Genomic DNA, 11,520 nt, shown 5'->3' on the forward strand with positions numbered 1-11,520 from the left:
CGGGTAAAGCACAAAATAATAGGCCAGTTTCATCTAAATTAAAAATTTTTTTGAAACAAACCCTTCACACATTTCGAATCATTTACTATTTCAGTCGTTCACAATATCATTGTCAACAAAACTACTTTAGTACTTTCTCCACTTTATAAACAATGTTGTTGCTATGGACTAGCGTCCCGCATTGTCTAGTTCACGGTCAACTAGGTACCAGCCGAACCAAGATAGGGTAGGGTGCGACCAACTTTGTAATAATTATAAGAGAGAAAGCATTTCGTGAAAATCATTAACGTTAGGGCAACACGAATTCATGTGGTTAGACGACCATAAAAGATCGTTGATAGGTGTGCACAGGATGTGGGGTTATGCATCAATACAAAAGTTCCAAGAACCAATGTTATAATGTAATATTATAATGTATATTTTGACATAATAATAATGTTAATAATAATATAAATTATCGAGGTCTGTAGCTGCATGCAGTGGCGGCCTGGCCAGGTCGGCGAGTCGGCGATCGCCGACTGGGCCTTTGGCTAAATGGGCCCTTACAGCCAGAGCCATTACCCGATTGAGATTATATTATTTTAAATGTTCATAAATAACTTAGTTTGTAGATATTATCTTAAATCGTGTTAGATAGTCGTATTAGCCAAAGGGGTAAAGTTAATTGAAACCTAAATAAGGTACTTACAAAAATAGTTACATATTATACATTTTTTTGGAAGAGGGGGGGTAGTAGAACTTCAAAATGATTAGGTATCTTTAAAAATGTAAAAAGGCCCATAGCCATTTGCATTTGCACATTTGCTATTAATCTTATTGGTCAGGGGCCTTTTTAAATTCTAACCGACTAAAAAAAATGAACCCAGGCCGCCACTGGCTGCATGGGATGCGCATTTAGCTCGTACGTGGGCGAGTGGCATTTCCGTCAATCTAGATAAGTATACCACATCCGTGAGAGCAGCGACAAGAGCAAGTAGACTATGGGGAGTTAGAGGGTAGCACTATATAAGAGACCCCGAAACGGCCTGTATTCAGACGCGACTTGACCAGACTAGCCAGAGCACCTTCACGCCAGTCTGTTGTTTAATTTAATTCATTGGACTTAGAAAAATTCTTATAAACAATATTTTGAACTTAGAAAATATTCGAGTCAAACCGAATTAATTCTAATCATTCAGAATACTTAACTTACATTCAGCTTTCATGTTATAAATAAATATATGTTTTACCACAATAAATAAACAATTAATCTAATTAAGAAGAATTCTACGTTGTGTAATTAACTCAAGAGTCACCTTCCAAACATCATCCTTGACTACTGATACCTGTAGGCGACGTGATCACTACATCGTGACGTTTGTGAAATTTTTTGAGCCATCCACTAGATGCTTTAAAATTAGTTTCATCCAAAGTTTCAGTGATTTCTACAGCTTTTCCTTGTGTGAGAACCGGGGATGGGAAATTTTTTTAGCACGAACGCGTTTCAAGTTTATTGATCGAATACAATTTTTTTATTAATATTACTAGAAAACATCAGGTAAGTGAATGTCGCTATGCTATACAGCAGTTTACAAGTTAGTTACTGTAATAGATAGTATTACATTTTAATTCAATAATAAAATATAATTGTATACGAAAAACCATAGGTGCCAATGCATGGCTGCTAGGCGGCCGCAGTCCCTATTGAAAATATGGAGTTTCGAATACCATGTTAGGTTAACTTAGTTGTTAAGGAAATTATGAGCATTTTTAATTTACGCTTTTTATATACATATAATGTTGCTACAAATCCACATATTAACAACATGGATAATTTTCTTAACATCAAGTTTGATAATAGGTCGATTCACTCTAATTTTTAAACTAACGGAGCTAAATATGATCTGTTGAGCTTAAATTTGTAGTTATCATAACTGTTATCAGTTTGCAACACTTAAATATAACTTGTGTTGGGTAATTTAAGTAACCAAGTGAGGTATTTGAAAACCCCATTGAACCTAATAATATCAGTTCCAGTAAAAGATACAAGACCAGAGGTATCTTGAAAACAATATAATTATTGTAAAATGAAAAATAATAATTAATAGATCTAAAAATATTATGAATATACAAATAACATATTCCTAAATTTCTCTAATAATTTTGGTTTTTAAAAATGAAAAAATATTTGTTTATTAAAGTCATTCTAATATACATTCTTACTGATTACAATGTATATTTTCACCAGCCGGACAGCGGGTGCGGTTGCCGTTTCATTAGTTACTGAGCAGGCCTATCCAACGTCCGTGATGTCAACAGCGTAGAAAAAGCATAGCAGATTTTGGAGGGTACTGCCCCGATTGCCCCCCCCCCTTGCGCCGTCCCTGAATCCAATAAGCCTGGTTACTGAAATACTTCACAGTTTAACCATCTATCATAAGAATTAATTTTATCATGAATTCTAAAATTATACATAGCGATTTTTTATATTATACATTAGTGGCATATAAATATATTCAAATTTGAATTATTATCAATTTTATTAATTAGACAATGAATCAATTAAATAGACTTTTTATACTTAAAATTCTACCAAATTTATATAATATAAAAAATTGAATAACAATAATACTTGGTTATATTCTATTCAATTTAAATAATTAATTGTTTTAGAAAATAGAAATCAAACAATCATTGGTGATTTTCTTCTCTTTCTTAAATTTCCAAATATTTTATTCAAGTTCATTAAAAACATTTTGAAGTCAAAATTATTTGTTTTTCCTAAAACATTTAAATAAATTCCTAACACAATAAGTAATCCAGCCCAAACATATCTAAAAAATAAAAATAGAATTAATAAAATATTAATTAATATATAGTTTCAATTTATGATATTTATAAATATAAAATTTTCTTACTGAAACGTAAATGGCTTTGAGAACAATAAAAATGATATCACTATTGTTACAGCTTTCCGACACGTAGTCACAGTTACAGCAACTAAAGCACCGCAAGTTCTTATCAAAGCAAGTACAGCTTGAACTCCAAAAAATCCAGAGAGTGAAAAGAAAAATATGTATATATAACTCACTGGATTCTACTAATAGAAAAAATTTAAAACAATATAGGAATATAACTTAAAATTAATTTCTATATTTCAACCTGAATGCAAAATTCTGTTCCATCTCTTAGTTGTCCACTCACTAACAATACAAATAACAAATATATGAATCCAATAAAGTAGGAATATAAAACAATTTCTGCATTAGATGCATTATGTTTTTTCATCATTTTTTCTTGGAAATTACCAATAAGTGCATCACAAAATAACGCAGAACTTATCAAAATTATACCTAAAAAGAGAAAAGAATATGAAACAATATAATTTGTTAAATTAATATTAACAAGGTACCTAGTATAAAATATAAGTATGAAATAAGAATACAATTCACCTATAATATTGAAATCTGGCGAAACTTTATTGTCAGCTAAAGTAAATAATATCAATCCTGCACACATGCATGATGCTGCTACTATATCAATAACTTTATATACTTTTTGCTGTACTAATATTCCACCAATCATAACTGGTATCAGTTTGCAACACTTAAATATAACTTGTGTTGGGTAATTTAAGTAACCAAGTGAGGCATTTGAAAACCCCATTGAACCTAATAATATCAGTCCCAGTAAAAGATACAAGACCAATGGTATCCTGAAAACAATTATCGTAAAATAAAAAATAATAATTAATAGATTTCAAATATTATAAATATTGTTTTTTTATTATTAATAAAAAAAATAATAAATTATGAATATACATATAACATATTCCTAAATTTCTGATAATTTTGGTTTTCAAAAATGAAAAAATATTTGTTTATTAAAGTCATTCTAATATACATGCTTACTGATTACAATGTATATTTTTCATAACCCTTTAAAGTTTAATTATAATTTAATTGGGTCTAAATGTTAATACCTTTCATTATTTAATATTATCTTAATAAATCATATGACTGACATTGAATAAATACAATGTATAATGATTTAATCACTATTATATCAAAGTGGGAAAAAACTGATTTTCTAAAAAAAAAATGCGGTGTGGATTATAAACTACAAACATTTTTCATTCTCTATTAAAAAAAATTATTCACTACATATTAAATTTACATTAATAGGAAGAAATTTGAGTTCTTCAAATTTGGTTAAGTAATATTTATTTTTATCTAATTACCTTCGTTGTCTACGATTGAATTGACTCTCTATTAATCCAAATATTGAATAATTAAAAAACTGTACCAATGTTAAGTACCATCCAAATGGCTTAAAACCTTTAATTGCAAATATAGCTTCCTAAAAATTTGATATTTAAATATATGGACAAATTAAATTAAATTATAAAATACAATTTACCTGAAGGTATCCATACGGAATAAAAAAAATAAACACAACAAATGAACAAATTAAAAATTGCCACAGTTCAGAAAAATGACTGATATCAACCCACAGAAGTTTCCTTGATGATTCTTCTTCTTTATTAGGTAATAATTCTGTATTACCAGAATCATTAATGTAAATTTTGGTTTCCATTCAATTACACAAATGTCACACATTTACCCTAGATAGGACAAAAACATTAATAATTTTAAATATTTTACATTTTTACTATTAACAATTGTTAGGTATAGAAACGAATAACAATTACTCTAATGAATAATTTAAATTATACTCTAAGGTACCTCTAATAAAAAATACTCATTTAATTAGACATTGTTGTAAATGAAATTTGTGTTTACAAGTAAACAAACAAATTAAGAAATATATAATATAATTTGAGTATTCAACTATTAATTTATGGCAGTGACGAAATATTGAGTATTATACCAAATACAATATTTTATATTACATTATTTTGTCACGTTAATGTTAAATTGTTAAATGTTGTATTACTATCAATATTCTATGTATTATGTGAAAAATCCACAGACATCTATACTTACTTCTATTATAGAAGTCTGTGGAAAAATCTGGGCGAATAGGCGGATAAATATTAAATAGATAACAGTCGCCAACTCAAATATCAAAATTTCAAAATCCAATAGCTGACGGTAGGATGAAGATGAACATGAATTGTACATTTTGTACTCATGGATAATATGTCTATGATTTTACCACTGGAATCACCTTATCATATTTACTTCGTGGTAACCACAATTTAATCGTGGTGGTAACTTACTGGTAAGCAACAAGCACCGTAATTTACATCACGATGTAGATAAAACGGTGTAGTAGTGTAGTACTGTACTACTGTAGTAGTTAGACAGTTTTAAACATTTTTTAATTTTTTTTTTGTGTTTGTAAAGTGTAGACTTGCAGTCCGTAAGTCCGTTGTATAAACAATCAATTAATATTTAATTGGTAAAATATTGTTTAGTTTGTTTTACAATACATCGCTTACCGGAAGCCGAATTTCCGATTTCAATGTTGTATTTTTGATAATTACAATATACTATATAGGTACTACCATTGATTATATAAACTACCATTTATAATTAATACTAGTAGTAAAATATTAGTATTTATAACTAATGATAGTTTTTACTATTTTTATATTTTGATAGTAAGTACATATATTTTTAAATTCAAATAATATTCAAATAATTTATTATTTTGTTTTAAGGTGTGTTTAAATTATACAATATCAATTTTATTGTAATACAATCTTTACCTAACTATCCGAGGCCAAGCCATACAATAGACTATGATGTCTGTCAGTAAATTTCGTGAAGAATTAAAGGTAACTACATTTTTATTGGGAAATAATTTAATTAATACTTAGTGATGTATTTTTATGTTTTAGAATATTCTGATAGAACCAAATACTACAACAATTACTTCTATTAAAAAAATTGTTCATGAAAACAATTATTTCAATCTTAGGTAATTCATTTTAGAATATAACATAGAATAAATTGAATAATGTCAATTGTAAATATTTTCATGAAAAATATTATATTTATTTTTTTCAAATCTAATTAGTAACTGAAATGATTTTTAATATTTAAGACAATTTTTTTTTGTTGTTTGATTAGTGATGCAGATAGACGTTCAATATTAGATCAAGTATTAAGGTGCTATGTTTTAGACATAGTATTATCAAAGCCGTCAAATTTATATGATGTTTGTAAGATGTGGACATCATTTACAATTGAACTTGTACGGAATGAAATGTGTACTGCTATAATGCCAGTAGTCATATTATCAGATATGTTTGATGTGACTACTATGGATGTTTGTGAAAAAATATTTGATCATGTAGAATCTAATGTAAATGTTCTTAAGGAACCACAATTTTTTATGGCATGCAAGAACAATTTATTGCGAATGTGCAATGGTAATATTTAATTTTTAATTTTATTTATATGTTGTGAACCAGTGGCGTAATTAGGAATTTGTCTTAGGGGGGATAAACATTTTTTTCCACACAAAATACTTAGATTTTCAAGTACAATATCTGGGAAAACTATTTCATCAAAAATTCTTAAACTAATATATATGTACACAAAATGTATTAATAAATGTGCTTTAAAATTCTACACAATTTAGTACCTATACAATATTATAATAATTTCTTCAAAATGTAAATTTTGAATATATTAGAATTAAAATTTACTTTTAAATTAAATAATAATTTATAGATTTCCTGATATTAATTATATTTAATATATTTCGTCGTGATGTCAGCACGATAAAACATATAATTCCATAAGCTTCAAATTAATATATAAATATACACATTATATAGGCTCTGGGGGGGATATATCCTCCTCATCCCCCCCTTAATTACGCCCCTGTTGTGAACAATTCTGAAGTACTTTCTAAAAAAAAAACTTATTTTCAGCAGAATTGCTCGTAGGAAATTATTGCTAAAGGGATCATTTTGTTTAAGTGAAAAGGAAAATATTTGTTTTCAAATAAAAAAAAAAATATAAACTACAGTTAATAATTATGAGGAAAGTCTAAGAAATTATTCAGAAAACAAATCATTTTTATGGAATAAATAACATGTATCAATCAATATTTATAATTTATGAATATATAATTTTAATATAAAATCAGTCTCTGATAAAACGTTGAATCATTTAAATTATAGTGTCAAATAATTCAGATAAATAATCAAGTATTGGAATTTTTAATTGTTTAATGTCCAAAATGCTAAGAAATACTAAATGTATAATAACTATTATTATTTACTATATATGAAGTATCTAATAATCATTTAAATATTAAGTAAGATTAAATAAAGCATAAAATAGGAATATTAATCAATAATATAATACCATATATTATGTTAATTATTATGCAGTATTAAATTTTAAATTTATAGAGCATAAATGTTTTACTTTGTGTTTTATATTTCTATTGCAAAAGTATTTCATAAATTATGATTTTTATTTTTTATTTTAGATCTCTTACGTCGTTTATCTAGATCACGGAATACAGTCTTTTGTGGGCGTATTTTATTATTTTTGGCCAAATTTTTTCCTTTTTCTGAACGTTCAGGTAAATAAATTCTTGATATTTAAACTCATTGTAATTATTAATTTAATTTTTTTTTTTTTACTTCAGGTCTAAACATTGTAAGTGAATTTAATTTAGAAAATGTAACTGAATATTTGAATGAAAATAATTTTGATCAAACGGAATATACGCCAGATTTAATTTCTGAAGATGAAGCTAAATCAGATATTGTAATTGAAAAGTACGAATTTAAGCTATATATATCATTTATTTATACATAATAAATGGGATAAACCTTTTTGAAAAATACAAATATGCCTACTAAAATTCATTAATTGTGTATAGTAATACTAAAATATTTTATAATTATAATTTTTGTGTTAATTAAATGCCGTTCTTAGAAAATTTTACATTCAAGAAGTAAATAATTAAAGTAATATATTTTTATAAACTTAACAAATGTTTAATTTAAATTAGCTTAAACCTTAGTGATTAGTTTTAGTATGTAGGTATATTCTGTTAAGTAAAATAATTTAAACTTATAATAATTTTTACAGAGTTAATGTTGATAAAAACCTTTATTTAAAATTTTGGTCATTGCAAGATTACTTTAGGAATCCTAATCAATGTTACAAAACAGAACATTGGAAATTGTTTATCTCTGTAAGTATATTTTGAATAATCTAATCACTTACATATTAACATTACTATTGCAAAAGTCTATTTACCATGTCTATATAAATAATTATAATGTTTTTGATTTAGCATACAGACTTCATATTTTCAATTTTTCAAAGTCATAAGTTGGAACATGTTAACAGAATGGATAGTGAAAGTACTGAACAAAATATACATTACTTTCCAAAATATTTGACAAATCAAAAATTATTGGAATTGCAATTAAGTGATGTAAATTTTAGGCGTTACATTCTTATACAATTTTTATTGCTTTTCCAGTATTTGGATGCTCCTGTTAAATTTAAACTGTTAGTTTGAAAATCATGAAAATTTAAGTAAATCTAACTATTTGTTAATTAATTTACAACTTTTGATTTTAGTGATAATTTCAAGATTAAACCAGAACAACAAGAATGGATAAAAAATTCTATTGCTACTATTTATGAACTAATTAATAATACACCACCTGATGGTGTCAGATTTTCTGAAGTAGTAAAGAATATATTACAGGTATAATGCTATCCACCTTATATCTGGTATTCTAATTTGCATAACTAAAAATTTATCATAATATATTTTCTATTAGAGAGAAGAACAATGGAATAAATGGAAAAATGATGGTTGTCCAGAAGTAACTAAAAGACTACCTACTAGTGATCAAAGTGATATGCCCGCACCCAAACGAAGACTTCGAAGAAATTTAGGGGATGTTATAAAGAATATGACTGCTAATAACAAAGTTTTTTTAGGAGAGTAAGTCATTATTACATTTTTTATTCAAATCAATGTGATGCTTAATGTTTCTGAATTTTATTTTATTTTAAGCCCTGAATTAACCAAGCTATGGAATTTTAAGCCAGATAATTTAGAAGCTTGTAAAGGACCAGAACGAGATTTTTTACCGTCATTTGATTCATTTTTCCAGGAAGCATTTGAGCAATTGGATCCAGAATTGTGTATTGAAAATCAATATAAGTAATTCAACAATTTATTAATTATATTGTATGGTACTATTTATATTTGTTCTAGTATCTTGTGCTCTAATCACTTTTCACTATTTGAGTAATAATCATTTTCTTAATTGTTGATTTTGCTTTAGAGGACACTACACTTGTATGACGTATTTGTTGTCTCTATCCTACAAGTACATAATATACCAACATTTACGCTCAGCAGATCACGTTTAAATCTGTTAGTCTAAAATTTAGAGTGAGTTGGCGTCTTATAAAAAATTAATGGTAACATTATTGTGGAAGGCTTCTCATAGGCTTTTAATTCTATTTTAATTTTAAACCGAGTTATGAGTATTTTAAGATATTCAAACAATTTACAATTTTAAAATACTCATAATTTGCTTTAAACTTAAAATATAATTAAAATCCTATGAGAAGCCTTTCATAATAATGTTACCTTCAAATTTTATAAAAGGTCATTTCATTCTAAATTTTAAACTAATGGAGCTAAAACGTGATATGATGAGTGCAAAATTTGCTATGTTATGTACTTGTAAGACAGCAACAACACATACGGGTGTACCGTTCTCTTAACATTTGATTTATAGTTTATATTAAATCTATTTATTTTTGTTTTAGAAAAGTAAATGATGGCAACTTTGGATGGCGTGCACTAAGACTATTAGCTCGTAAAAGTCCACATTTTTTTGCTCAAAGCAATAATCCTATACATAAATTGTCTGAATACTTAGAAAATATGATTAAAAAAACAATGAGCAAAGAAAAAATAGTGAGTATAATACTTATGTGACATTTATTATTTAATACATACTTAATATTTTAATAATTAACACATTCACTGAGTATCATTTGAGTATACTTACCTTATCGCTAAAAGATTAGGGTTAAAAAAAACATAAAAATTGTAAAATTATTTTATCAGGGTATGAATTGCATGTGTTTTTGAAATAATTCATATAGAAGAGGTTAATAAATACTAAAAAGTTTCATTGTAACATTGACCTAATTTTAGTGCATTTAATAGCAATTCACATTACAGCAATTGGTGTCATTTAGCATATAATTGATGTCATAATTTTAAATATTTTTTTAGTCCATCAACCAAGGTTCAGATAAGCATGTGTCCCCAAATAATAAAGAATTTAAAAAAGAATCTGTAATTGAATCAGAAGAAGTTGATATTTCGGAAGGAATTCAAGATGAGAATGAAAACGAAAATAATATTGAATTAGAAGATAAAAATAAGATTCCTAAACAAATTATTGAACAAGTTGCAGCTGCGATAGGAGATAAATGGAATATCCTTGCTGAAAAACTTGGCTACCAACCAGATGAGGTAATTTGAAAAACATTTTTAATTTTATATGTGTGTGGGTGTGTATTATATGCTTTCTCAAAACTATTGAGGCTTAGCTTATTATTTATTTATTTTATTTTTATATTAATGTGCATGTGTGTCATAGATGTTGAGTATCATTCTATGTAATGTAATATAAAACTCAACACACACACACACACACACACACACACACACACACACACACGCAATTAAATGTGCTTCATAGCCATAAATGTTGTTTTCTTATAAAACAGTTGGTTAAACTAAAAATAATACATTATTTCTAATACTACTATGTTGTGTAATCTTAATAATGATTTTTTTTTAGATTGAGTTTGTGAAAACAATAAAAACAACACCTTTAGATCAAGCCACATATTTACTAGAAGTGTGGGTTGAAGATGCAGAAAATCCTAAGCCTGAAAACCTTATTTATATTTTAGAAGAAATTCAATTAATTGAAGCTGCTAATATCCTTAAATCCTAATATAGAATTTTATTGTATATTTACTACATTCAAAATAATTTTGTATTTAAAAGACTCATAAGAATAATTTGACTGTATTTATTTTTAAATCTATATTTCACAACAATAAATTAATAAAATAGTACTAAGTTTTATGCCCCAAATCAAAATTTTTACTGCAGGTGTAATTGTACAAGATGTTTTGAAGTACTATGAAAGAACCAAAATCAAAATTTCCAAGGTTTATTTTAGAGCTGGTGGTATTTCAAATTTCGATGCCTGTATAAGGTACTTACCAGAGGTTACCAGTTATACAATATTTTCATTGATTGATGAAAATACGGTACCTCGATAATTACCAAAAAAATATACCTAGGCAAATACTGGATCTTGGTGAATTTATATTATTAAAATAGTTGTTTTTGTACCGATTATTAAAATATTAGATTACAGATGACAACAATATTATAATATTTTAATGTTATGAAATTATGATCATATTAAAATAATCTCTAATAAATATAGGTATACCGTCATTTCAATAATTACTGTGATAC

General features: G+C 26.5%; 2 protein-coding genes across 4 annotated transcripts; one reads left to right on the plus strand and one right to left on the minus strand.

The window, feature by feature from the left end:
* Window positions 1–2,037: 2,037 nt before the first annotated feature.
* Papst2 (adenosine 3'-phospho 5'-phosphosulfate transporter 2) lies at window positions 2,038–5,152 on the minus strand. Of its 2 annotated transcripts, none has more exons than XM_089220014.1 (7): window positions 4,986–5,152; window positions 4,399–4,603; window positions 4,220–4,338; window positions 3,432–3,694; window positions 3,142–3,332; window positions 2,898–3,076; window positions 2,038–2,813 (listed from the first exon to the last, which is right to left on the minus strand). In XM_089220014.1, the coding sequence occupies exons 2-7, from the start codon at window positions 4,573–4,575 to the stop codon at window positions 2,663–2,665; spliced, it is 1,080 nt and encodes a 359-aa protein (XP_089076140.1). In that variant the 5' UTR covers window positions 4,576–4,603; window positions 4,986–5,152; the 3' UTR covers window positions 2,038–2,662. The 2 variants fall into 2 exon arrangements, with proteins under 2 accessions (XP_089076140.1, XP_089076141.1); XM_089220015.1 differs by lacking the exon at window positions 4,986–5,152 and adding an exon at window positions 4,725–4,871.
* A 125-nt stretch (window positions 5,153–5,277) lies between these two features.
* On the plus strand, window positions 5,278–11,108 carry Hpr1 (THO complex 1-like protein Hpr1). 2 transcript variants are annotated; one of them, XM_089220012.1, is made up of 14 exons: window positions 5,278–5,605; window positions 5,666–5,782; window positions 5,846–5,925; window positions 6,078–6,379; window positions 7,453–7,548; window positions 7,615–7,747; window positions 8,064–8,169; window positions 8,272–8,492; window positions 8,565–8,694; window positions 8,771–8,937; window positions 9,010–9,159; window positions 9,777–9,927; window positions 10,252–10,494; window positions 10,826–11,108. In XM_089220012.1, the coding sequence occupies exons 2-14, from the start codon at window positions 5,747–5,749 to the stop codon at window positions 10,982–10,984; spliced, it is 1,974 nt and encodes a 657-aa protein (XP_089076138.1). In that variant the 5' UTR covers window positions 5,278–5,605; window positions 5,666–5,746; the 3' UTR covers window positions 10,985–11,108. The 2 variants fall into 2 exon arrangements, with proteins under 2 accessions (XP_089076138.1, XP_089076139.1); XM_089220013.1 differs by having other exon boundaries at window positions 5,278–5,502.
* The last annotated feature ends 412 nt before the right edge of the window (window positions 11,109–11,520 follow it).

This window comes from Diuraphis noxia, unplaced genomic scaffold (genome assembly GCF_037042655.1).
Source record: "Diuraphis noxia isolate RWA-SAM2 unplaced genomic scaffold, SU_Dnox_SAM2 contig0002, whole genome shotgun sequence".
NCBI lineage: Eukaryota > Metazoa > Arthropoda > Insecta > Hemiptera > Aphididae > Diuraphis > Diuraphis noxia.